Source organism: Budorcas taxicolor, chromosome 4 (assembly GCF_023091745.1).
Source record: "Budorcas taxicolor isolate Tak-1 chromosome 4, Takin1.1, whole genome shotgun sequence".
Taxonomy (NCBI): Eukaryota; Metazoa; Chordata; class Mammalia; order Artiodactyla; family Bovidae; genus Budorcas; species Budorcas taxicolor.
In genome coordinates, this window is record NC_068913.1 from 84,615,374 (window position 1) to 84,643,244 (window position 27,871).

Sequence of the window (27,871 nt, forward strand, 5' to 3'; positions counted from 1 at the left end):
GAGAATGCATTTCCTGTTCACTTGTTTTTTGGGCAGAATCAGGTATGCTCTTCCTGGGACCAAGATACTTGTTTTCTACCTGGCTGAACACTAAGGGCTGTTCTCAGCAAGAAACCAGCACAGACCTTGGCTCCTGGCTGCCTCCTTCTCCAACTTCAAAGCCACCAGCAGCTGAACCAGATCTCTTGTACGACTCTCAGACTCACTCTCTCGCCTCCCTCTTCCAGTTTTAAGGTTTTAAGTGATTAGAGTTGGGCCCACTCAGATAATTCAGAATATTCTCTGCACCAAACATCCTTAATAGTAACTACATTAGCAAAACCCATTTTTGTCATATAAGGTAATAATCACAGGTTCCAGGACATCCCTGGGTGGGGGTGGGGGGGGTGCATTATTCTGCCTACCACAATACATATCTGCTTCTCCTACTCTTCCCAATGGGACTGATATCTGAAAAATATTGAGCTGCCTTTGTTTATTCTTGGATATCAATTCCTTCTGATATTTGAAAAAGTCTACCTTACAAGGGCACACAATGATGTACCCATGGACGTGCTGCTGATCATCTGTAGATACAGACTCAAATTTTGTCTTGTGAGTAAAAGTTATTTTATTTCTAATTACTGTAAAGAGTACTGAACTAGAATCAAGAAGGCCTTCACTGTTGGCTCTGCTATGTGACCCTCAGAGACTCTCTCAGCTTCTTTGGGACTCAGTTTCCTATCCACCAAAAGAGAGAAGTGAACTCGGAAATTCCTAGATTTCCTTCTAGCTCTTAAAGTCTAAATCCATGGTTTGGGGGGACAGAGAAAGGCAGCAGAGTTGGGAGAATAATTATATTTTAGGTAAAAAAATCAAACAACTACAGCAAAACTTATAAAATGAAAAATTTTCCAGAAAAACATCTTGAAGAAAAACCCAAATGAACTTTTTGACCAACCCAATAGTAAGGTAAAGCTTTGACTTTTTCTTTTATTTTTAACTCCATACATATTTTAATGTAGTTTCAGGCATTTGCTTTCCATTAGTGACTCAAGGTAACTTGGTTTTGTCAAGACAATTTATATACTTCATGCTACCACTCCATTTCCAAGAGCTCTCCCTTGTGGCTCAGAGGGTAAAGAATCTGCTTACAATGTGGGAGACGCAGGTTCAACCCCTGGGTTGGAAAGATCCCCTGGAGAAGGGAATGGCAATCCACTCCAGTATTTTTGCCTAGAGAATTCCATGGACAGAGGAACCTGGCAGACTACAGTCCATGGGGTCCCAAAGAGTTGGACATGACTCAGCAACTACACTTTCTTTCTTTCACCACTCCATTTATCTTTCTATACTTTCTCACATTATTCATAGCTCATAGGCTAATCTCAGTATATCAATAAATTAGCTTTGATCTCTCTCACATTATGTCTACAACAAATCTATATCAATCTATGCTTTCAGTGTGGATTATACCATCAGAAGCAAGTTTAGGTTGAAGACTGTAGAGACATAAGTCAAGTAATTTCTGCCATCAACATCATTTTCCAAGTCCATCATGCTAAAATCACAGTGAAAAGACAGGATAATTTTATTTGTACTGCAATCCAAGCTGCTAAAGACAGTTATCTTTAAAAGACAAGCAAAAATTACAAAAAGGTAAGAACTCAGCTTAAAAGAATGTTCCTTAATCTGCTTTGCAATAGTGATTACACAAAAATAGTAATTTACACACGCAAACACACAAAGGATATTGAAAAGGCGCAAGTCTGGGTGCTCCATTTGGATTAGTTGCACTCTTGCTATTTAAATTAAGTTGCCAAATTGTATGAATCAAGCACCTTCTCAGGCCAAAGTCAGAGGAGGCATAAGGCCAACCTGCCTGGTGGCTCAGTGGTAAAGAATCTGCCTGCAATATAGGAGATGTAGGTTTGATCCCTGGGTTGGGAAGATCCCCTGGAGAAGGAAATGGCAACCCATTCCAGTACTTTTGCTTGGAAAATTCCATGGACAGAGGAGCATGGCAGGCTATGGTCCAAAAAGTCAGATATGACTAAAGCGACTGAGCACACAGCCCCAGCCACAGGAGATAAGTAAAATAACGGCAGGTTAACCAAAGTCAAAGATCAGATATGCAGTGGAATAGTAGTAGTCTGCTGTGTTAGAACACTGTTTTGTGTGGTATAAATCAGCTCACATGTGATTGTTAAATAGGGGAGTAATGTTAGAATAGTGCAGAAAGCAGGTTGGTATGTAGGTAATTTTTCCTAGCACTTTAATGTCCTGTGCTACCAAGAACCAACAGATAAAAGTCACATGGCTGACTGATGGATTACTCGTGGCCTGGAAGAATATGGTACCCAAATGACACGTTTTCACTCTGTGGCATCCCGCTGTCCCCTATGCTTAGCTCAGCCATGTACTCCATATTGATAATGCTTATTTTGCATTTCTTCTAGATCTGCACAAAAGCAACAACAGACAACAGGTCAGAGCCATCTGTCTCTGGCATCTTTAATTTTGTGCAAAGTCTGCAACTTTTGAGGGTGATGCTCTTCTGCCCTTGCTTCCATCAATTAGCAGTGTCTGTCTTCCATAAACTGTCATTTGTCAAGACACCTCCAATTTTTTTTAAAGGTACAGCTCGCTAAGTTACTATAGCATCTCATTGTGTGTGTGCTCAGTCGCTTGAGTCGTGTCCGACTCTTTGCAACCCAACTGACCATAGACTGCCAGGCTCCTCTGTCCATGGGATTCTCCTGGCAAGAACGCTGGAGTGTGTTGTCATGCCCTCCTCCACAGGATCTTCCCAACCCAAGGATCGAACTCACTGTCTCTTGCATCTCCTGCATTGGCAGGAGGGTTCCTTACCACTAGTGCCACCTGAGAAGCCCTAGCATTTCTTTACTTGTCAGGAATTTCACATATCACGTTCTTTTAAATGTGTTCTTCTCATTTGGACTGTTATCGTCTCTGTTAACGCTGTCGACTGGTTCTCAAACTTTGCTCCCTGTTACCATCACTTGTGGACCTTTTAGAATCCTGATGCCTAGGCTCTCCCCTCATACCATTTAATTTAGAATGTCTGGGGGTGGAAGCCAGGGCATTAGTAGTTTTCAAATATTCCCCATGTGTTTTCAGTGAGCAGCAAAGTTTGAGAACCACTGCTCTAGTTCAGTTGTTCAGGGTTTGAGTGCTCTTTCCCCAGCCCATTTTTCCCTTAAGGTCTGTTATTTTAAGTTAATTTTTTTTTTTTTTTTGAACGTGAGGATTTTCAGGAATGTACTTCATACTGTAGCCAAAATGTTTTATTTTACCTTTTCAAATTTCCAAAATATAAATAATGCATAAAAATATATTTAAGTATTTCATTAATATGCATTATTGAAGATCCTCTGGAGAAGGAAACAGCAACCCACTCTAGTATTCTTGCCTGGAAAACCCCATGAACAGAGGAGCCTGAGAGTCTGTAGTCCATGGGGTTGCAGAGCTGGACACAACTTAGCGACTGAACACCAACAAACAATAGTCTATAAATGCCACAGTGGGCCTCCTGAGATGGACTGGCTCTCCAGATCTTTAGGATAAAGTGCTGCCACAGGTGGAGCACCCGGTATGTTCGTGACCTCACCACTGGGTGGTGCAGTGTGTGTCACACCTACACAGTTCTACAACTTGGCCCCCCTCTACTTTATTTACAAGCAGCCCCGTCTTTTCCTGGGTCTCCCTACTCTCCTGCCTCTCCGCCTGTCTTAACCATTATCTGTGAATCACATGTTTTCGGCCTTTCTACTCCTGCTGCTACAAATCAGAAACTCACATCTGGAGTCTTGCTAGTCTTCTAATCCTCACTTTCTACCTCTGCTAAACAATGAAAGTCAGGTTAATTTTCCTAAAGTGCATCTGTACTTTTCCTCAAGCTACAACTTAAGTCTTGGCTTTTTCATAAAATGGTTCAAGATTCTAACACATATCCACCTTCTTCTTCCTGAATCAATTAAAATGTATACTGCTCAATTTGTCCAATCAGAAAAAAAGAGACAGCGAGCAAAATATTTTAGTTGCACAAGCCCTGGGACTGAGTAACAGGTTACCTGTGATATAATCTATGTCTATGAGCAATTAGAACTGACATTAATAGAGTGCTTATTACATCCCAGGTTTTACAAGAATTACTTTTAATCCTCCAACAATTTGATAAAGTAAGTATCATCATTTCTCTATTTTACAGATAAGAAAACTGAGGTAAGAAGGTTAAGTAATCCACTTAGAGCCTCACTGGATCCAAATCCAAACAGGCTAGCTCCTGAGGTAGTGTTCTTAATCAAAACCCTGTACTGCTTCTCAAGTAGCAAGTTAGTTAAATTTAATCCTTCCCAAATCTTAAAAAATGGCATAAAAAATGTCTGCTTTAATACCTAAAAGGAAAAAACCCATAATATATGAGAAACACTTTGTTATTTACACTGTTAAATGAACTAATGTTTTCACATCAATTATCTTTCTTTATAATTTGGGATATTTATTATTTTTCTATATACTAATTATTTCATGCTTATAATTAAAGCTCTGTACCTATTCAGGAATTTCTTTGTAAGGGGAAATCAGGGTTTATTTATGTCCTTTTCTGCCTTGGAAAATCCTAGAAAGATCTATTTAATATACATTGGTAATTGGTTGGCACTTTTGGAACTTGTAGGAATACAAATTGATATAAATAAAAGCTACATCATATTAGATTAAAAGTAATATTTTAATTTTCTATTATTGTAATTTTTTCCTATGAACCATTCAAATTCAGTTTCCTGAGAATCTACCAGGTGTCTGATTCTGGGTTAATGAAAGAGAACAGGATACAAAGGGAAATGAGTTATGTTCTGCCTTTCAAGGGAATTAACCAGAGAGAGACTGATTTTATATACTTTGGTTTCTACTAATGGAAAGTAACTTCAGGAAAGTCAGATATCTAGTGAACTCCTTTCTACCCTTTCCCATTTCTTTTCTTCCCTATTCTTGATAAATCTTGGTTGCAGTTCTAGATACATGTAGTTGGATTACTAGTGAGAGACAGATTCATGTATGGGTTGAGAGAGACAAAATATTGAGCCAATCTTAACTGAACTAAATATATAAAAAAAAATCTTTCTGCTCAAAGTTTGAATTCAGAACTAATGGACTAAAATGAATGCTCTTAGTAAAATAAAAAGCATTCCAGCACACTTTGATGTTTTAACAGTAACAGAGTTTCATTCAAATGAGTAGCACTTTGAGATATTTTACTTTATTTAAGTTCAAAATTTCACTGTGCCCCTTGGTAAAGAAACCACCTGCCAATATAGGAGATGTAAAAGACATTGGTTTGACCCCTGGGTGAGGAAGATCCCCTGGAGAAGGGCATGGCAACACACTCCAGTATCCTTGCCTGGAGAATCCCATGGACAAGGAGTTGGATACAACTTGGCGACTGAACTTGCAGTTTAGGTATGTAGTTTATGATGAAATTAGTTCTGTAAGTTACTATACAATATTAATAAATATTGTCACATATAAATACACTCTAAGAGATGAAACACTACATGGGTTATCCATTTTAAATACTTAGTATAATTTGCTGCTGTTGTTCAGTTGCTCAGTCCTGTACGACCCCATGGACTGCAGCATGCCAGGCTTCCCTGGCCTTCACTATCTTCGGGAGTTTACTCAAACTTAGCACAATACTTAAAAAAAAAACTCCTTACTAATGATACCACGTTTATCACTAGATAGTACTTTGGTTTTCTTTTAGTTCAGTATCTAATATCTGCACATCACATGATAGCTTCATTTTTCTTTTAATTTATGGAAGATATTGCTCTTGTATTTACCACCACCACCACCATCCCCCCAAACAAACAAACAAAAAACTGGGACATGCACCACCTAATTCCTGACTACATGTGGTTTCAAACAGGTCAAAATAAGTTCCAGTATATAAAATACTGAACATTTGGGAATGATCTGTAGGTAATTTTGTGAGTATGCTGTAAACAGATGCTTGAAAACAGATGCTTTTCAGAAGAAAACTGCTGACATTGCAAGAGTTTTTAAACCATCAATTCTTCAGTTAAGAAACAGCACATCTGTGAAAATGACTATACTACCAAACGCAATCTATAAATTCAATGTGATCCCTATCAAATTACCAATGGCATTTTTCACAGAACTAGAAGAAAAAATTTCACAATTCATATGGAAACACAAAAGACCCTGAATAGCCAAAGCAGTCTTGAGAAAAAAGAATGGAGCTGGAGGAATCAACCTTCCTGACTTCAGAGTATACTACAAAGCTACAGTCATCAAGAGAGTATGGTACCAGCACAAAAACATAAATATAGACCAGTGGAACAAGACAGAAAGCCCAGAAATAAACCCATGGACCTATGGGTACCTTATTTTTGACAAAGAAGGCAAGAATATACAATGGGGCAAAGCAGCCTCTTCAATAAATAGTGCTGGGAAAATTGGACAACTACATGTAATAGAATGAAATTACACTTCCTAACACTGTACACAAAGATAAACTCAAAATGGATTAAAGTCCTAAATGTAAGATCAGAAACTATAAACCTCTTAGAGGAAAACATGGGCAGAATATTCAATGACATAGATCAAAGCAAGATCCTCTATGACCAACCTCCTGCTGCTGCTGCTGCTAAGTCGCTTCAGTCGTGTCCGACTCTGTGCAACCCCATAGACAGCAGCCCACCAGGCTCCCCCGTCCCTGGGATCTCCAGGCAAGAACACTGGAGTGGGTACCAACCTCCTAGAGTAATGGAAATAAAAACAAAAGTAACAAGTGGGACCTGATTAAAATTAAAAGCTTTTGCTCAGCAAAGGAAACTAGAAGCAAGGTAAAAAGACAACCCTCAGAATGGGAGAAAGTAATAGGAACTGAAACAAATGACAAAGGATTAATTTCCAAAATATACAAGCAGCTCATACAACTCATTACCAGAAAAAAAATCAACCTAATCAGAAAGTGGGAAAAAACCTAAGCAGACATTTCTCCAAAGAAGACATACAGATGGCTAACAAACACATGATAAGATGCCCAACACTACTCATTATTAGAGAAATACAAATCAAAACTACAATGAGCTATTACCTCACACTGGTCAGAATGGCTATCATCAAAAAGTCTACAAACAATAAGTGCTGGAGAGGGTGTGGAGAAAAGGGAACACTCTTGTACTGTTGGTGGGAATGTAAATTGATACAGCCACTATGGAAGATGGTACGGAGATTCCTTAAAAAAACTACGAATAAAACCACCATATGACCCAGCAATCCCACTCCTAGGCACATACCCCAAAGAAACCAAAATTGAAAAAACCACATGTATCCCATTGTTCATTGCAGCACTATTTATAATAGCTAGAACATGGAAGCAATGTAGTTGTCCACTGACAGATGAGTGGATAAAGTTGTGGTATATATACACTATGGAATATTACTCAGCCATAAAAAGGAACACATTTGAGTCAGTGCTAATGAGGCGGATGAACCTAGAGCCTATTACACAAAGTGAAGTAAGTCAGAAAAAGATACATATCATATACTAATGCATATATACAGAATCTAGAAACAAGGTACTGAAGAATTTATCTGCAGGGCAGCAATGGAAAAACAGACATAGAGAATAGACTTATGGACATGGGGAGAGGGGAGGAGAGCGTGAGATGTATGAAGAGAGTAACATGTAAACTTACATTACCATATGTAAAATAGATAGCCAACAAGGAATTTGCTCTATGTCTCAGGAAACTCAAACATGTGCTCTGTATCAACCTAGAGGGGTGGGATGGTGAGGGAGATGGGTGAGAGGAAAAAAAAAGAAACAGCACCCCTAACTGACATCACAAGGCAATTTTGTACAAAGGAAAAATAACTCTGGTATTTTGTACATGGATTTTTTTTTTCTAATTTCAAGTCCTTGAATCCAGAGTATCACAGTAAAATAAATATGTTTTGTAGTAACACACATAAATATCCAAAATGATAAATGGGGTAGAATTTAAGGAACTGAGGCCCAGATGAGCTGATGTCACTTGTGCAAGGATACACAATTTCATTAGCACGGCAGGACTAGAACCCAGTCTTCTGCTTATTTAGCAAGCTCTTCCAGAATCAGTCCTTTCCAGGAATAAGCAGCGGACCTGCCAGCCTTTTAAAAGTAACTGATTTTATAACCTGAAGGGAGGGAAACTTTGGGGTGTGGTGAAAGACTGTTTCCTAAGGAAGACTCACACTCTACCATTTGGATTCAGTCCCTGGTAGCTCAGACGGTCAAGCATCTGACTCAGTTCAGTCGGTCAGTCGTGTCTGACTCTTTGCGACCCCATGAATCGCAGCACGCCAGGCCTCCCTGTCCATCACCATCTTCCGGAGTTCACTCAAACTCACGTCCATTGAGTCGGTGATGCCATCCAGCCATCTCATCCTCTGTCGTCCCCTTTTCCTCCTGCCCCCAATCCCTCCCAGCATCAGTCTTTTCCAATGAGCGTCTGTCTGCTGCTGCTGCTGCTGCTAAGTCGCTTCAGTCGTGTCCAACTCTGTGCGACCCCATAAACAGCAGCCCACCAGGCCGGGGTTCTCCAGGCAAGAACAGTGGAGTGGGTTGCCATTTCCTTCTCCAATGCATGAAAGTAAAAAGTGAAAGTGAAGTCGCTCAGTCGTGTCCGACTCTTAGCGACCCCATGGACTGCAGCCTACCAGGCTCCTCCGTCCATGGGATTTTCCAGCAAGAGTACTGGAGTAGGTTGCCATTGCCTTCTCCAGAGCGTCTGCCTACAATGTGGGAAACCCGGTTTTGATCCCTGGGTCCGGAAGACCCTTTGGAGAAGGAAACGGCAACCCATTCCAGAACTCTTGCCTGGAAAATCCCATGGACGGAGAAGCGTGGTAGGCTACAGTCCACGGGGTCGCAAAGACTCTGACACGACAGAGTGACAAAATGAATGAGTGACAACGCCGCCGCGATGCACCATTAAAAATTTTTTTTAACAACAAAAACATTTGTATTGGGGTATAGCCCATTCACAATAACAATGTTTGATAGTTGCAGGTGAACACGATGCAGCACTTTTAGAAGCAAATGCAAACTGCGAACATGCTTTTAACTACTGACTTCTCCAGATATGTATACCATACGGTACAACTGTGGAACTCTGTCCGGGGTCGTTTAGCTTCTAAAACGTTAATTTTCGGTCTCTGCAGTACAAAATTAGGGATTCCACATCTCGGCGTCTACACTTCATAGCAGAACAGCACTAGTCTCTACTTCACTTGTAGGGGGGGAAAAAAACCCCAAAAACCTTATTCGGTTTTCTCCTGCCTTCCCCATCTTCTCTCAACATTTCCCCTTAGTAACTTCTGCCACTAAAGCCTTCCATTCCGCTATGAAGCGCGCTCGCCCACCTTCTCCCCATCTTCAGGGAGCTTCTTTCTTTCTTTCTCCTACCGCCCGTTCTCTTTAGTTCTTCCCGGCTTCCAATATCACCCGCACGAGCAGAGACATACTGCACACGCGCATTAAGGCCGTCGTCGCTTTGCATCTCGGGAATGCTTGGCCGGTTTCTTTCAGTCTCTGATTCGTGGAGGCCGCCCTGCGGTAGTTCTCGCGGTATTTGCTGCCGCCAGTCGGCGAGAGAGGCTGCTGTTCCGTGGCGGTCCTTTCTAGCTCCTCTGGTCGCCGGGGCTCTTGTGTTTCCAGTTGCCAGGTCGCGTATCATGACGTCCGCCTTGGAGAACTACATCAACCGTATCCTTCAGTCGGCTGTCGCGGGCATTAGCCAAGGCCTTGGTGAGGCCCACGTCTGGCCCCGGAGTGGACCAGTGCTGGAAAGGCCAGGGGTCGGGATCGGCGGGCGATTGGGGCACCGAGCCACTGACGGGCTTGGGTTCCGGGGTGGGGATACAGAGGTTAAGGAGGCTCACCCCTGGGACTGGAGCCCGCAGCTCCTGCTGGTCCAAGGCGTCTTAACTTGATGGGAAAGCCGAGCAAAACCGACAAGATTATTCCGAACTTTTCCGTGTCTCTATAGAAATCAGTTATTGATTCACCTTTTCCATTTCCCTCGGGCCTATACGTTCACGTTTGGGAGTAAGATAACAGTTTTACCAGCTGCGACTGTGGACTCATAAATCAGTGTGTTTGTTTTATTCATAGGCTTTGCTCAGTCTTCAAGGATAGCAGAAACTTTACAGATGATGCAAAAATTGAATATCTGCCCCTTTACCGGCTGAAATCTCAACTTTATTGTTGATGGAATAAAAATAATGCTTGCTGTTGTAATAGATCGGCTTGTGGGGCAAATAGCTTTAAAAAGCTCCTGTAATAGTACTCTATGCCCCATTTTAAAGTCTTGGGACAGAAACATTGCGTTGTGCTCTCATGTACAAATTTGGGACAAAAGTGGAATGCTAAAGGTTTTTCTTTTTAAATGATGCAAGCATATTGATACTTGTGACATTGATTTTAGTTTCTTTTGAATTCCAGAAGGCAGGTCCTAGAAGACAGTGTCTTAACGTATTAAATCATTTGACATTGAATAGCACTGATCCAATTTTCGTTTCAGAGATGATGAAACAGGTTTAAAAAAAAGAAAAATATCTTGCTCAATTTTCATATTTGCAGTATTCCCCCATTAAAAATGAGTACCAAACATCCCAGCTTGTTTTACGATAGAATACACTGATCTCATAGAAAGGATGTTCTTTTTCTTTTTTTCCTTTTTTAGATTGTGTAGTTGTCACAGAGAATTAAGAACATACAATTTTATGTTGTAAATGTGGCTGTGTTAAATAGTTGTATTTTAATTCTGTCACCTTTTTTCCTAGTAATTTAAGCCATTTCCTTACCAGATTTTAAGTTTTCAGTTTGCATTCCCTTAGAAATGCTTTCCTTGATTCAGTTATCAGGAACTGTTGCTGTCATTACTTCTGATGGGAGAATGATTGTGGTAAGTATTTGGCGTATTCACTCTCTGCTTTCTTTTAGGCTTTTCTGCCTGTGATGCTCAGTTGTCCCAGACTCTTTGTGACCTCCTGAAGTGTAGCCTGCCAGGCTCCTCTGTCCATGAACTTTTCCAGGCAAGAATACTGGAGTGGGTTGCCATTTCCTGCTCCTGAGGATTGTCCCAACTCAGAGATTAAACCCGGATCTCCTGCGTCTCTTGCATTGGCCCGTGGATTCTTTACTGCGGTGCTACTTGGGAAGCCCACTCTTGTAGGCTTACTGGTTGTAAATTTTTATGTACAACCTCTGATCTCCAGTGCCTAGGCACCAGAGTACACCTGCATTGCAGTTTTCTTATGATTCAACTCTTTATCTCTTTGATTAATAGCTGCCAATCTGTTTTTTTTTTTTTTCTTCATTAATAAACATTGACTGTAAGTTACATACAAGGCTTCTTCTAGAAGCTTGGATGAATAACAGAATCTGCCTTTAGAGGACTTCTGGTCTAGTCTGCAGATATTTGTCTATATTTTGTATTTATCTTCCTTCATCTTTTATTTCCTTCCTCATTTAGTGCTCTGACATCTACTACATGAATCATACAGGTTTTTTTTTTTTTTTTAATTGTGCGTGTGTGCTTCTTGGAAACTTTTTAAAAAGATTTAGATACTACCTCTATATAATGAATATTTAAGACATGTACATTGTTAATCTTCAGATATTCTTAGGTTGTAGAATCTCGTGCTTCTGTAGAATAAATTATGATGAATATTGAAGTTTATTTCATCTCATTTTTCCTTTTATCACTGTATCCCATTTTAATTCCAGAAGAGTCTTGGATTCTCTCCTTGATCTGAGGAATTTATTCCATAATTTTTGGTGGCTTAATTTCACTTATAATTCATGATTGTTAACTTTCAAAAAAGTTTTAAGGCTGCTAAACTTTATTGTCTTCTATAATTCATAGAATTTATTCTTCTGACTTCCCACTCTGCAACTGATGTTTTTGTTTTCTTTTTAATCCTTGGGATTTTTCTCAGTGGGTCCTTAAGTGGCAATTACCAAGTGTCAGACTTTGCCATTTATTAAACATGTGTCATGTACCAGGCATGTCACGTGTGTTACATCACTTAATCCTAGTACAACTCTGTGAGGAAGAACTAGCCCTGCATTCTAAGCTAAGAACCTGGATCAGAAAAAGAGTTACTTTCCCAGAGTCATGTGAATGTATGTGGCAGAACCAAACTGGGATTTAAACTGAATTTGACTCCAAAGCCTAAGGCCAGTGGCCTTGCTTCCTTCTTAATCAAGAGAGCAGTCATGGTTTTGTTTATTTTTTTAAGGTACTTCACATTGTATTTTGTCAAATTAAGAGAGTTTGAAATATTTTAATCTCATCTTAACTTTGAGAAGCCTATAGCTATTAAGAAATATTTGCAAATAGTTTTTTAGTTTGTAGAAACCTTGGGTTTAAAATTTTTTTTTAATGGTATAGATGATAAATTGGAAACTTGTTTTAACTTTATAGAAGGAAAGCCATTTAAAAAGAACATTTTGAGAACTAAAGTTCAGCAGTTCTGTATTCCTTTGACACATATTTCACTTGATAGAATTTGTTGAGTCGCTAAGTTATGTCCTACTCTTTATGACCCCATGGACGGTAGCCCACCAGGCTCCTCTGTCCATGGGATTTCCCAGGCAAGAATACTGGAGTGGGTTGACATTTCCTTCTCCAGGGGATTTTCCCAATCCAGGAATTGAACCTACATATACTGCATTGGAGGGAGAAGGCAATGGCAACCCACTCCAGTCCTCTTGCCTGGAAAATCCCATGGGCGGAGGAGCCTGGTAGGCGGTAGTCCATGGGGTCTCGAAGAGTCAGACACGACTGAGCGACTTCACTTTCACTTTTCACTTTCATGCATTAGAGAAGGAAATGGCAACCCCCTCCAGTGTTCTTGCCTGGAGAATCCCAGGGACGGGGGAGCCTGGTGGGCTGCCGTCTCTGGGGTCGCACAGAGTCGGACACGACTGAAGCGACTAAGCAGCAGCAGCAGCAGCATGCTGCGTTGGCAGGCAGATTCTTTGATGCTGAGCCACCGGGAGAGCCCACTTGATAGAATTTGTGTGTCTACTCAGTTGTGTCCAAGTCTTTGCAACCCCATGGATTGTAGTCTACCTCACTCTTCTGTCCACTGAAACTTGATAAAATAGTTACTTGTAAGATGAAGCCAAGAAGCTGTGTATGAGTGTGGTAACAACTGTTTGCTAACTAGTTTAGTATAGTAAATACTCCACATTTTGCTTCTTTTCCAAATTTTAAGTTAACATTTTCTCTTTATCTTGGTCTAATTTTACATATTTTGAATTTTAAAACATGAAACTTTAATAAGAGATTTAACCAACCAAAGCCATCAGTATAAGTTGATGTTCTTCAGAAACTGAAATAGCATCTGAGATACTGTGTTGAAATATGCCCATGTCTTCCTTTATTAGAAGCCATGATTCTTCTGTAAGACTCTGAATATTTCCTTCAAGTTCTAGAACTTTCCAGTTGTTGTGATCATATTTGTGTCTACTGTTACTGAGTTATTAGGAGAATTAAATATGTAAATCCATATGCAGCCCATAGAACACTTTGGCAAGTACTAAGTACTCATCTAGCCTTAGCTATTACTACTACCAGTTGAAGTTTGTGTATATTTATGGGATTGATTTGAATCTCTGAAAAGTGGTAAATTATATTTGTTTGTTCATAGTAGTGTAACATAGAAGTTCAGTGGTCTGGCTTTGAAGCTAGCCTTTCATGGTTTGGATTCTAGCTCTGCTAATTTCCAGCCATGAAACCATGAGAGATTATTTCTCTGTGCCTCAATTTTTCTTCTCTGAAGTGGAAATACATATAATATCTACTACAAAGGGTAGAGATTCGTTGAGATAATGTGTAGCATGTTTACTGGCATGTAACATTCTGAAGGAGATCAGCCCTGGGATTTCTTTGGAAGGACTGATGCTGAAGCTGAAACTCCACTACTCTGGCCACCTCATGTGAAGAGTTGACTCATTGGAAAAGACTCTAATGCTGGGAGGGATTGGGGGCAGGAGGAGAAGAGGGCGACAGAGGATAAGATAGCTGGATGGCATCACTGACTCGATGGACGTGAGTCTGAGTGAACTCCGGGAGTTGGTGATGGACAGGGAGGCCTGGTGTGCTGCGATTCATGGGGTCACAAAAGAGCTGGACACGACTGAGCAACTGAACTGAACATGTATGATACTGTTACATTACTATAGCTGCTGTGTATGGGAGTACTTCCCTTAAGTTTTCCTTGTTTTAGTTTGTATCTTTAGAATATTCACTTCTGGACAGCCTGAAGTTTTATGCTACTTCCTTGGAAGTAACGAATACATGGGGTCCTTTGTAATTCTCAACAGCTCTGCGCACTAGCAGAGGCTTGGTGCCCCCCTCCCCCTTCAAAAACCAAGAGGTAAGTTTTATGCCAAGAGTACTCTTGGTCATGAAGAGATTTTATAGTAAACTTGTACGTATATTTAAAATAGGTCCTCTTATTGGAATACCTGGCAGCTAAAATGGTGTGGTTGAATTAACACATTCAGATACTTTGTCTTTTTTCTCTTGAATATTTTCTTTACAGGGAACACTGAAAGGTTTTGACCAGACCATTAATTTGATACTGGATGAAAGCCATGAACGAGTGTTCAGCTCTTCACAGGGAGTAGAACAAGTGGTACTAGGGTTATACATCGTAAGAGGTGACAATGTGTAAGTAAAATGTCTTTTTTAGGCAAGTAGCTCAGACTGTAAAAGCATTCGCCTGCAATGCAGGAGACCTGGGTTCAATCCCTGGGTCAGGAAGATCCCCTGGAGAAGGAAATGGGAACCCACTCCAGTATTCTTGCCTGGAGAATTCCAAAGATAGAGGAGCCTGGTGGGCTACAGCCTATAGGGTGACAAAGAACTGGACACGGCTGAGTGACTAACACACAGCAATATACAATAGGTACACTGCTTTGCTGTATGGAGAAGAGGTTTCTATCTACTGAGATTTGTAAATAGCCTGAATAGGGTCCAGAAAGAACCCTGCCTTAACACTGGATACTTCACTGGAGGAGGTCCTTAAAATGTTCTTCCAAAATATCCCTAATTTCAGAGGAACATAAATACACCTCTGGGCTAGAGTTTGAAAATGTCTTTGAAATCTCTTGTGTGAACAGTTTAAAATAATGCTTTATAATATAGCTGAATTTATCCATTTTTTCTTTTAATTTTTAGTATAATTGGCACACTTAAGCTGTCCCATGTTTATGTCGTGGCCTCAGTTAGCTTGTGACACTGATATGACAGTTTGAGAAGATACATTGTAGTGGTAACAGTATAAGAAAAGTGCAACATTGTAGAGCAGTACTGTCCAGTACAGTTTTAGGGGATGATGGAATGTTACATATCTGTTGGATATCTGCATTGTCCACTGTAGTAGGTACTAACCAAGTGTGTGGCCACTGGGTACTTGAAAAGTAGCTGGTGTGACTGAAGAAATGAATTTTAGATTTTACTTAATTGTGCTTAATTTTAATCACATGTGGCTAGAAGCTGCTGTATTAGTGCAGTTATAGAGACTGGAATAATGTTGAATCACTTTACTAGTGAGCTCTGTTTAAAATTAAAACATAGCTGGAAGGCAGTGAAAGATATATAGCATCTCAGATTACTTTGTTGGACAAGTAGAATATGGAAGAAAATCACCTTTAGATGGTTAAACTATTTGATCTTTAATCAAAACCAGAGGTTTATAAAATATCCTATAGAGATAATATTTAGGTGAAGTGAGCTGTAAAGAATGGCAAGTAGAGCCCAGGTCTCCTGACGAGAATACACTGATTGTATTGGGACTCTGCATAATAATTGAGTTTAAGATGATTTCTCCTACTTTAAAAAAAATTTTCTCTATTTTTGAACTTCATTTTTAAAAAATTTAAAACATTGCTGTAGACCCAGTGATATGCTGGAGCCATCTTATACTGCTCACCGAAGCAGATTTTTATATTTGGGGAAATTTTGCAAGCTGATTGATTGACGTCTTGTTGATAACTTAAAATTGGCTGTAGTAGAATTATTTTGCACTATGGATCTCAGTCAACACTGCGAATCATTCTACCCCTTTTCCTTGGAGAACTGGTTTTAAAACATTTTTCAGCACTCTACTCTCCATAAGGATTTTAAATGACACTAGGTTTTTAAAGATGGAATTGAGGTCTTGATTTGTTTCATATTGAGGAAACTGAACATATTCTTCTACAGTTTGGCATTTCTCATTTATTAAATAACTGAAGACTTTATATAGTTTAAAGGAAAATCAGGCAAGTTCTGTGTAACACATTTATTTGTAGAATTTACTTTCAGTAAAGCCAGACAAATTTGAACAACCGGTCTCTTATGGAATAATGTTTCAAACATGTCCCCTGGTCTGAAATGTAACTACCTATATCCAGCTAGAGATATTGGTTACCTAGCATGGCATTAATGAAATTAATGTTATACGTATTATGTTAGTGTTGAATCAAGGAAAAAATTTGCTGACTTTTAACCCTAGTCAGTCATAAGTCATTCACATCAACAATCATTTGTAAGATACCTAAATATCTGTTTTGTCATCTTTATGTGGAAGAATTGCACTTCTTTTTGTTGTTGGGTTTACACTGAGTAAATTGAGAAACCATAAAAGGGAAACTTAACATATTATGTTGATGGATTTAGTTCATTGAACTTACTCAAATAATAGACACTTTTATTTGGTTGTTTAGTAGTGATTTTTTGATCCTCCCCCAACCCCACTGCACCTCGCCCATTCCCAGAATAGTCCTTCAGTTCAGTTTAGTCACTCAGTCATGTCTGACTCTTTGCAACCCCATGGACTGCAGCACGCCAGGCTTCCCTGTCCATCACCAACTCCTGGAGCCTGCTCAAACTCATGTCCATCAAGTCGGTGATGCCATTCACTTCTGTCATCCCCTTCTCCAATAGTCCTTGGATTCAGTGAAAATCAGGATTGAAACTCTGGGGTTTTATACCATTATCTATTACATATGTGTTTTTTTTTTTTCCTTTAAAGACTTGTGGCTTTGCTTTAAAGACTAGTCACACTGTATGCAGTTCATCCTTTAATCTTTGTTCCTGTAACAGTGTTGCCTTCAGTTTGAGTTTTGTGACTTAAATATGAAAATGTTTTTCACTTAACTAGTAGTTCTCTTTATTATCTCCTCTCAGTTTTAGTCAGAAATGAGATTGTTCTGACTTTTTTTTTTTTTCTTAACAGTGCAGTCATTGGAGAAATTGACGAAGAGACAGATTCTGCACTTGATTTGGGGAATATTCGAGCAGAACCTTTGAACTCTGTAGCACACTGAGGAAAAATTACATATATCAGACAGCTGTAAATCTTTGTACAGAAACTGATTATTCTGAGACTGATGGTCAGAATTTTTAGGAATGTGTAATTGTGGATTTTGACTCCATGTCGATTCATTGTTATATGATATGTAAATTAAAATATTTCTACATTTTCTTGAAAAAAACTTTTTTTTGGCCTAAATGATACACTTGGTAGCTTGGTTTTATTTTTCTATTAAATATTAATAGTAAAGAAATCTAATGATTATTTTGAGAACTTTTAGAAAAGATATTCTACTATTTTAATATTTATGGAAAATTAGTTGAAAAGAGAAATTCATGTACTATATAAATTAAACTTACAAATCAATAGTGCAGGATACATGTTTTTTTTCCCTGATTTTTTAAGTCATGGTAAGGTAAATCTTGTCTTGTGCAGCTGTCTGAACCATCCCCATTTATCACACTGCCCTGCTGGTTGCTCTGTAGCACTTTAGAAATGTGGGTAAAAGTGTATTTGGTTGAGAAAAGGAAAAATGCTAACACAGTTGTGACAAAAATTTAACACAGCTGACAAAAATTTATTCCATATAGTCTTAAAAACCATCTTACCTTTTAAGAATCGGGGAATTTCTAGTATTAAAGGAATTTTTTTTGTTATTTATAAATGCTAGTAAATATATTTTGAGGCAGTGCTTGCTATTACTGTCAACAGCTTTTTTCATGACTCCCTAGTTCCATAAACCTATTTTAAAAAGATGTAAACATGTTTTCTCCAAGCTTGTCAGGCCTATTCTTTGGTTGATTCTTGGAGTGAGTCAGTTAAATAGATAAATGTTCCTTCTTTGCTCAACTGGTTGTGTATACTTTTTAAAGGATCCCTAGAAACAGAGCTATAAGCAGTGTTTAGATACCCAAGCTAGTCTGCAAAAATTCTCAAGTCATATGTAGGCCAAAGTGCATAACTTTGTGGTAAGAATAGAAAAATATTTATTTTCTTGTAATTCAAAATTTCACTAGTTTCTTTTTAATGAAAGTATTTAAAGTAGAAGTTGCCAAGCCTTTTTTCTTAAGATGCAGGTAATATTTTAAGCTTTGAGGGCCATATGGACTCTGTCACAGTTACTTAAGTCTGTTGTAGCATGAAGATAGCCAAAGATAATACATAATAGATGATAGTTGTAGCTGTGTTCCAATGTTCCAATAGAACTTTATTTACGATAACAGGTGGCAAGCTGGATTTGGCCTGTAGGCCACAGTTGTTGACCCTTGGCTCAAAATGAAAAATACAAGCTCAGTAGGAAGAGATGATGACTGATTTGTATAAATTCTGGAAAGGGTTTCTGGAATGGATCCTTTCAGAGTTCAGAGGTGGATTTTATTGTATTTTTTTGGTAATATTGAAATCCCTACTTATTAAAAATGGTAGTTATTTTGGTTCACAAATAAAACATTTTCCAGAGGAAAATATCTTCACATTTTCACAAAACCAAGACCTGTAAGGAGAGAACTGTTAGATAGTTTTCTCCCTTGGTCATGAAGCACCAATACCCAGAATAACTTGGTTGATGTTCTGATGTTCAGGGCTGTCTCTGGGAGGATTAGAGGAAGGTTAGCCAGTATTGGCTATCCATAGATAATTGGCTTTTGTAGTATAAGGTTTTATAATCAATTTAGTTATAAAAGAAAACAATGCAAAGTGGGTAAAGCAAATAGGCCATTTTAATTAGGGATTTTAAACCATATGTTCTGTTTAAATAAATAATGTATTTTAAATTGGTCAACTCATTCCAAAAGGAAGGAGTAAAGCTCATTGAATTGCTGAGTAAAATGTATTCTTAGTATAAATGATGTCCAGAATTGGATGCTGTCTCCACATAATTGACCCAACACAAATAACACACATACCATAATCCCTCTCCCTCATAGTAATCATTTTCCTCTCTATGATGTGTCCTGGGAGCAGCAGGGGTTAAGATGGTTATATAGCATCACCAACTCAGCCTGAATTTTAGCAAACTCTGGGAGATAGTGAAGGATAGAGGAGTCTAGTGTGCTGCAGTCTATGGGGTCACAAAGAGTCGGACACAGCGACTGAACAACAACAACCTTTTGAAATCTAAAATGCCTCATAAGGATGTATTTTCCTAATTGGTGCCAGAATAATCAAATATCTTTATTAATGGTTGGTTGGGGAAGTAATGCTCAACAAATCAAGTTTGATTTCATATAGCATGAACATTGTAAGGGAGCCACAATTATGAATGCCAACTTGATTAATATGCAGTGTCAAGTCATATTCTTAAATAAGACTTTATCAGTCAGTTCAGTTCAGTCGCTCAGTCATGTCTGACTCTTTGCGACCCCATGAATCGCAGCACGCCAGGCCTCCCTGTCCATCACCAACTCCCAGAGTTCACTCAGACTTGGGTACATCGAGTCAGTGATGCCATCCAGCCATCAAAGGCTCAAATCAATTTAACCTGCAATTATCTCTGTGCTTTGTGACTTAGACTAAGCTGAGCTTAATGAAACAAGGAAATTCTAGGCAAGCAATTTTCACTGAAGTTTTTTGTAAAGGGCAATTAACTGCAAAAAGAATTTATTTTTTAACTGAAAAGATACCAACAGTTTAGAGCATAAAGGTAATCTTTTATTGCTTTACTTAAAACATGTGTTTAGCACCTTTATAAAATTCTGGATTTTTAATGTGAAGTAGAAGTATGACAAAAACAACTTCTAAGTAGTATTTGTTACACAAATGTAGGCTATCCATGTCAACATTTTTCTCAGATGTGTAACACGGAAGGTTTACCATGTAGATGAGAGAGTATACTGTCCCTTTATAATGTGAACGTACTTATAGTCACAGTTAAGAAGCAATCCTTAACTGGCAACGTAGTGTATTCTGGGCCTTTACTTTTGAAATTAGTAGGGAGCATTTATTGAGTACGTAGCATGGACTAGGCATGATACCACGTGCTTATATTACGGATGATTTTACATATGGGGAAACAGACTAAACAGGATTAAGTGTGTGAGGTCATACTTGTAATAGGCTTTTAATTGAAGCAGGATTTTTGTATTCCTTATATAGCCTCTCAGCAGCAAGTATAATCTCAAAATCTCTGCTGTCTAGTATCTCTCAGAAACCTGGAGGAAATAGAAATATTTCCTGGAGGAAGTAGAACTAAGGCAGTTCTCAAGGCTGTGTGTGGACCATTTTCATTTGGTTACCAGAGATGCTCTAAGTACTCTTGGGCCCTACTCTCACTGATTGTGGTTCAGTAGATCTGAAATGGGGCAAAAAGGAATACTTACTAAAAAGCTAAATCATGAAATTGTGGTGGAATTAAAAGACCTAGTACTTGTCATATGCCAGATGAATCCCCAGTTATACCTCAGAACCCTTAGCTTGAAGATAGTGATAATACCTATCCTCCAGGATTGTGACAAGTGATATTAGACTGCATTTAAAACACTTGGTGTGATTTGCCAGCTATAACAGTACACAACTATTCTAGGTATCCAAAGACCAATGTGGAAAAGATAAACATGGGTCATATCACCTTAGTTTTTCAGAGTCCCACTGGCTATCATATCTCTGTAAGAGTTCTCAGTATATAAATTACGAGGATTTCAGGTTAAATCATAATAAATAATGTATAATAAATTTGTATTATTTTAACAAATATACAGGAAGATTGATTTGTTTTATGAGGAGTCCTATGCCAAAGGGCAAAGAAAACCTTTTGCATTTTTTGTTAGTTTGTTTTTCAAACCATTTAAAAAGCTATCCATTGATCTTTCATTATAGAATGTTGTAGCGTGACTTAACAGCCTTGAAAATTTAACATAGAGGTTAAAGTAAGACAATATAGACATTAATCCCAAAGTAGAAGCATATGAAAATGCAGAACACAATTTTAAATGTATATTGAGGTAAGAAAGAGACTTTTTAAATACTCTAATATTAGAGCAATATCAGTACACCTAAAAGGCACAAGAATTATTTGTTGAGTGAATAAGTTAGTGAATGAAAACTATATTTTTCTTAGGAAAGGATTTTTGAAAAACCACAGAAATTAACTCTATAGTGGGTACCTTGATGACTAAAACTACATCTATTCCATTCTTCTATTTTTGACATATAATAAAATGCCTCATTTATGTAAGGGTATTTTATAAATTTATAAATTTTTAACTACTAATTTAATGGTGGCCTCATACAGTTGTTCAGGTCATGCACTATACAAGTTATCACCTTTAAGGGGAACCATTTTCCTTGCAGCATTTTTGCTTTTGTGACATATTTTTCTACTATCAAAACTCTGAATTAGGTCCAGAGATGGGCTATTTATAAACTATTATACAAACTTAACTCCTCTGGCTGATGGCAATTAAGTATCTCAGTTCAGTTCAGTTCAGTCGCTCAGTCGTGTCCTACTCTTTGTGACCCCATGAATCGCAGCATGCCAGGCCTCCCTGTTCATCACCATCTCCCGGAGTTCACTCAGACTCACGTCCATCGAGTCCATGATGCCATCCAGCCATCTCATCCTCGGTCGTCCCTTTCTCCTGCCCGCAATCCCTCCCAGCATCAGAGTCTTTTCCAATGAGTCAACTCTTCGCATGAGGTGGCCAAAGTACTGGAGTTTCAGCTTTGGCATCATTACTTCCAAAGAAATCCCAGGGCTGATCTCCTTCAGAATGAACTGGTTGGATCTCCTTGCAGTCCAAGGGACTCTCAAGAGTCTTCTCCAACACCACGGGTCAAAAGCATCAATTCTTCGGCACTCAGCCTTCTTCACAGTCCAACTCTCACATCCATACATGACTACTGGAAAAACCATAGCCTTGACTAGACGGACCTTAGTCGGCAAAGTAATGTCTCTGCTTTTGAATATGCTATCTAGGTTAGTCATAACTTTTCTTCAAGGAGTAAGCATCTTTTAATTTCATGGCTGCAGTTACCATCTGCAGTGATTCTGGAGCCCCAAAAAATAAAGTCTGACACTCTTTCCACTGTTTCCCCATCTATTTCCCATGACATGATGGGACCAGATGCCATGATCTTCGTTTTCTGAATGTTGAGCTTTAGGCTTTTTTGCTCTCCTCTTTCACTTTCATCAAGAGGCTTTTTAGCTTCTCTTCACTTTCTGCCATAAGGGTGGTGTCACCTGCATATCTGAGGTTATTGATATTTCTCCTGGCAATCTCGATTCCAGCTTGTGTTTCTTCCAGTCCAGCATTTCTCATCATGTACTCTGCATAGAAGTTAAATAAGCAGGGTGACAATATACAGCCTTGATGTACTCCTTTTCCTATTTGGAACCAGTCTGTTGTTCCATGTCCAGTTTGAACTGTTGCTTCCTGACCTGCATACAGATTTCTCAAGAGGTAAGTCAGGTGGTCTGGTATTCCCATCTCTTTCAGAATTTTCCACAGTTTCTTGTGATCCACACAGTCAAAGGCTTTGGCATAGTCAATAAAGCAGAAATAGATGTTTTTCTGGAACTCTCTTGCTTTTTCCATGATCCAGCAGATGTTGGCAATTTGATCTCTGGTTCCTTTGCCTTTTCTAAAACCAGCTTGAACATCAGGGAGTTAACTGTTCACATATTGCTGAAGCCTGGCTTGGAGAATTTTGAGCATTCCTTTACTAGCATGTGAGATGAGTGCAATTGTGCAGTAGTTTGAGCATTCTTTGGCATTGCCTTTCTTTGGGATTGGAATGAAAACTGACCTTTTCCAATCCTGTGGCCACTGCTGAGTTTTCCAAATTTGCTGGCATATTGAGTGTAGCACTTTCACAGCATCATCTTTCAGGATTTGAAATAGCTCAACTGGAATTCCATCACCTCCACTAGCTTTGTTCATAGTGATGCTTTCTAAGCCCCACTTGACTTCACATTCCAAGATGTCTGGTTCTAGATTAGTGATCACATCATCATGACTATCCTGGTCGTGAAGATCTTTTTTGTACAGTTCTTCCATGTATTCTTGCCACCTCTTCTTAATATCTTCTGCTTCTGTTAGGTCCATACCATTTCTGGTTCTAACAAAATTAGTAAACATTATGGACTGGATTAGACACGACTGAGTGACTAAATCACCACCGTGGACTGGATGGTTGTGTCCCTCCAAAATTCATGTGTTGAAACCCTAATTTCAATGTGATGGTATTTGGAGGTGGGAACTTTGGGAAGTAATTAAATCATAGGAGCCCTCATTAAGGGGTTTAGTGTTCTTATATGAAAAGGCCAGAGATAGCTTCCTCTTTTGGCCACATAAGGACACAGCAAGTAAACCAGAAAGGGCTCTCACCAAGAACCCACTCATGCAGGTGCTCTGATTTTAGACTTCCAGCCTCTGAAATTGTTCTAACAAATGTTTGTTGTTTGAACTACCTGCTGCTGCTGCTGCTGCTGCTAAGTCGCTTCAGTCGTTTCCGACTCTGTGCGACCCCATAGACGGCAGCCCACCAGGTTCCCCCGTCCCTGGGATTCTCCAGGCAAGAACACTGGAGTGGGTTGCCATTTGCTTCTCCAATGCATGAAAGTGAAAAGTGAAAGTGAAGTCGCTCAGTCGTGTCTGACTCTTCGCGACCCCATGGACTGCAGCCTACCAGGCTCCTCCGTCCATGGGATTTTCCAGGCAAGAGTACTGGAGTGGGGTGCCATTGCCTTCTGTGGTTTGAGCTACCTAGTTTATAGTAATTTGTTACAGCAGTCTAAACTGATTAAGTAAATCATGATGATTAGCCAACAAACAGAAGAAAAGTATTTTCTTCTAAGAGGAGCAAAACATTCTCCTCAAATTATAAAAGAAAAATTAATAATAGATTGTTAATACAACCGCATATAAAATAACTTGTGATTCTCAATAAAGAATTGCTTTAATAATATCTATACTGATTTGCAAAAGTAAATTAAAATGTAATATCTTACTAGTATACACCATCTAAACCTGGCATTTCTTTTGCAGTTCATATAATTTTGTTTAAAGACCCAGTTTAAACAGACAGGTGTTTTTCTTACAAATAAATCACTCTGTCAATTATTATAAATTATTATCACAATAATTTATTAAAATAATTTTATAATAATAATAAACTCATTTTATAATAAATCCAATTTGTAATTATAGAGAAACAAACAACATACTTCCTAATTTGTGCCAAGGTACCATATGGGTTTAATGAACTTAGTGAACTTTTGAAACTAAATATAAATCTCGCTTCAGACATTATTATTTCAGAATTTCAGTTACCTTCTTAAAGAATCACAAATTGTAGAATTTCAAGAAAGGAATGCTAATGATGAAATTTATATATTGATCTTTAAATAGCTCTTTTGTTATCAAAACTTTCATAAGCCCACTCTCATATCTTTGGCAGGACCACCAACAGAAAATCCACTATGAAAAGTCTTAACTTGATAGGTACATTTGAGATCAAGGATATTTGGATGTCTTTTATTATTTTTCCTGAGAAATTACATGGGGTTGTTATACAGAAAAAATGATAAATAACATTGCCATTTTAATACTGATATAGGTACCAACCATGTTACATAATACTCATGTGTCTGATAATAGAAGAGACAGCAGCTCATAACCTATTGATAAAAATTATATAAAATTAGCATACAATTATCCATACGCTTCAAATTTCTGAGCTCCATTAGCTTTATCTTAGCATTTAAGGGGAAAATTATTCTCAAGTCATCCTGAATTGAAGGGGATACAGCTCATTAAATTAACCAGAGATAGCATGATATGAGAAGTGTCCTGAAGCTTATCAGTTCTTGTCCCATTTCTAACACAAAGCTTTTTTCCTTGGTCAAGTAATGCAAATGAGGGAGATGATGTTGGCCTGGACTACAGTGATAACCGTGGTCAAATTCTGTATGTATTTGGAAGCACTTCATACAGGTTTTGCTAACTGATTATATGTGGCCTTTGAAAAAGAAGGAAGTCAAGGATGACAGTAAAACTTTTGACGTGAGAAACATGAAGAATGAAATTACCTGCCTTTAAGTAAGAAAGACAGTGACAGATTGGAATGTCAGGAGAGCACTTGAAACATGTTAAGTTTGAGATGCCTATAGAAGCTATAGACAACTGGATTTACCAGTCTGGAGTTTAGCAGAGGGAACCAGACTAGAACTCCCAAATTTGGCGTTGACACTGTATAGATATGTTAAAGTTTTGGAACTGAATGAGATCAACCCAGAAGGGGATATAGATGGTGGAAGAAATCAAATGGATTCTGGACATATTGTATAGTTAGACTTGAAACAATTTGCTGTTAAATGTAGGTGTAAAAAGTAAGATTCAAAAATAGCTCCAAGGGTTTGGAGGGGAAAAAAATGAAGCTATGGATTGACTGATTCTGAGACTCTCCATTATTGGAGATAAAGAGGAATCAGGGAACTAAACAGTAGGATTGATTAGAAAGGAAGGAATGAAACCAGAGAAGGAAAATGTCTTGGAAACCAAGTGAAGTGTGTTTTGAGTAATAAGCAATTAATTGACTTGGTTTACATGAAAAGTGAGAAATGACCCTTGGGTTTCATGTGATGGAGATCACAGTCAGTCATATGAAAACAGAGTAACTATGGCAATTGCTTTTAAGTGAGAACAGAGGAAAAAAAATTACAGACAGAGATTACAAGATTATAGATAATTCTAAGGCTTTTGCTGTAAATGAGAGAAATGAGGCAATGATTACAGGGGGAGATGTGGTCAGTTTTTTGTTTTTAGGATGGATACTAGCATGTATTTATGTCAATAATGTCAGCAGAGAGAGAAACTAAAGACATGAGAAAGCAAGGGAAAGGCTGATGAAGCAATACAGAGGATGGGGTTCTAGAAAATAAGAGAAGTGCTGGCCTTTGCTAGAAACATGGACATATCATATGAATAGAAGAGAAGGTAAAATATTTTTTTTGGCAAGGTGTAGATAAGTGGATGGGCTTCCCAGGTGACTCAGTGGGAAAAGAATCTGCCTGCCAATGCAGGAACCCCAGGAGACATGGGTTTGATCCTCGAGTCAGGAAGATCCCCCTGGAGTAGGAAATGGCAACCCAGTCCAGTATTCTTGCCAGGACAATTCCATGGACAACAGAGCCTGGTGGACCACAGTTCAGAGCATCTCAAAGAGTCAGACACGACTGAGCAACGCAGCACAGTGGCGAGATGTCCTGGTAGCCTATAAAATTGTTTTTCTGATTCTTTTCTCAGTGAATCAAGAAGCCAGGTCATCAGTCAAGAAGTCTGAAGACAGAGAAGATATGAAATATTCAAGGAAAGTGTTAAGTATGAATGGATGAGGGAAATACCTAAGAATGCTGGGAAGTATAATCCATTTCAAGTGAAATCCATTTCAGGGTTTTCATGAACTGAAAATATGAAAAGACATCACAACTGTGTATTTTCCTTTAGTCACGTCCAGTGACTCAGGGCTAGACACATTTAGATAAGAATTTTATTATTTATTTATGCATGTATTTATGTATTTATTTGACATTAAATTTATGTATTTATTTATGTATGTATTTATTTATTGTTGCAGCATGCAGGATTTGGTTACATGACCAGGTGTCCAGCCTCAGCTCCTTTCATTGGGAATGTAGAGTCTTTGCCACTGGACCACCAAAGAAGTCCCTAGATGGGAGTTTTAAATGTAACTAATGGTTTAGGCAAACAAAAGAAAAGGAATAGGGGCAAACTTATTGTAGGTGTATGCATGGGAGTGATAATCATTAACTGTGGAATTTAATCTAGTTATGTAGGGAAGTGAGAACACAGAGTGGGGTGGTCAAGGCCACTGAAAGATGGCTGAATTAATGGACTGTAGGTGTAAAGAATTAGAAGGATTTTTGGAGTTTTGTGATGAGTGAGTTGAAATATGAGAGGTGGTGTTCAAAAGTATGTTTGAAATTGACATTAGGAAGGGATTTCAGTTATTATTAAAGGCTAGTTGTATCATGTGAATCATGTTGGTGAGAGGCTGGGTGTAGGCTGGAGGCAAGGTCACTGGAGGAGTTTCATCTCCACCAGGAAGAAAGTAAATCTTGGTTTGTAAGAGTTCAAGCTGTTAGGTTTATCTTTGAAGGAAAAGGGATTATTTGTAAGGAAGTTAGTAGATTTCTACCCAAAGGCTCTCGATCTAATAGGAAGACTGAGAGTGTTTCAGTTAATCTAAGATCTTGGGGGAAGAATCTGGATTTGGGCAACACTGGGTGCCAAGGCCCTGCATGTTGCTAGGCAACTGAGAAAAGCCTCCCAGCCTAGTTCTGGTCTTCATCGCACTTCCTGTCTGCGACCCACTTCGGGTCTCTGGTCGCTTTGACTCCAGCACTGTGGGGAAGCATCTGGCCAGAGGGTTCTGCGAGCCAGAGGCTCAGGGCCCACAGGTAGGTCGGGCAGTTAGGAGTTCCAGGACTTCCTGGTCCCACTGAAGGGCTGCCTCCTGAACCGCC

The 27,871-nt window shown here is 38.8% G+C and overlaps 1 protein-coding gene across 1 annotated transcript; it reads left to right on the forward strand.

Moving 5' to 3' along the window:
• The first annotated feature begins 9,579 nt into the window (after positions 1–9,579).
• On the forward strand, positions 9,580–17,536 carry LSM8 (LSM8 homolog, U6 small nuclear RNA associated). Its single transcript, XM_052638406.1, has 4 exons — positions 9,580–9,778; positions 10,939–10,979; positions 14,632–14,759; positions 17,311–17,536. The coding sequence occupies exons 1-4, from the start codon at positions 9,580–9,582 to the stop codon at positions 17,399–17,401; spliced, it is 459 nt and encodes a 152-aa protein (XP_052494366.1). The 3' UTR covers positions 17,402–17,536.
• Positions 17,537–27,871: the final 10,335 nt, after the last annotated feature.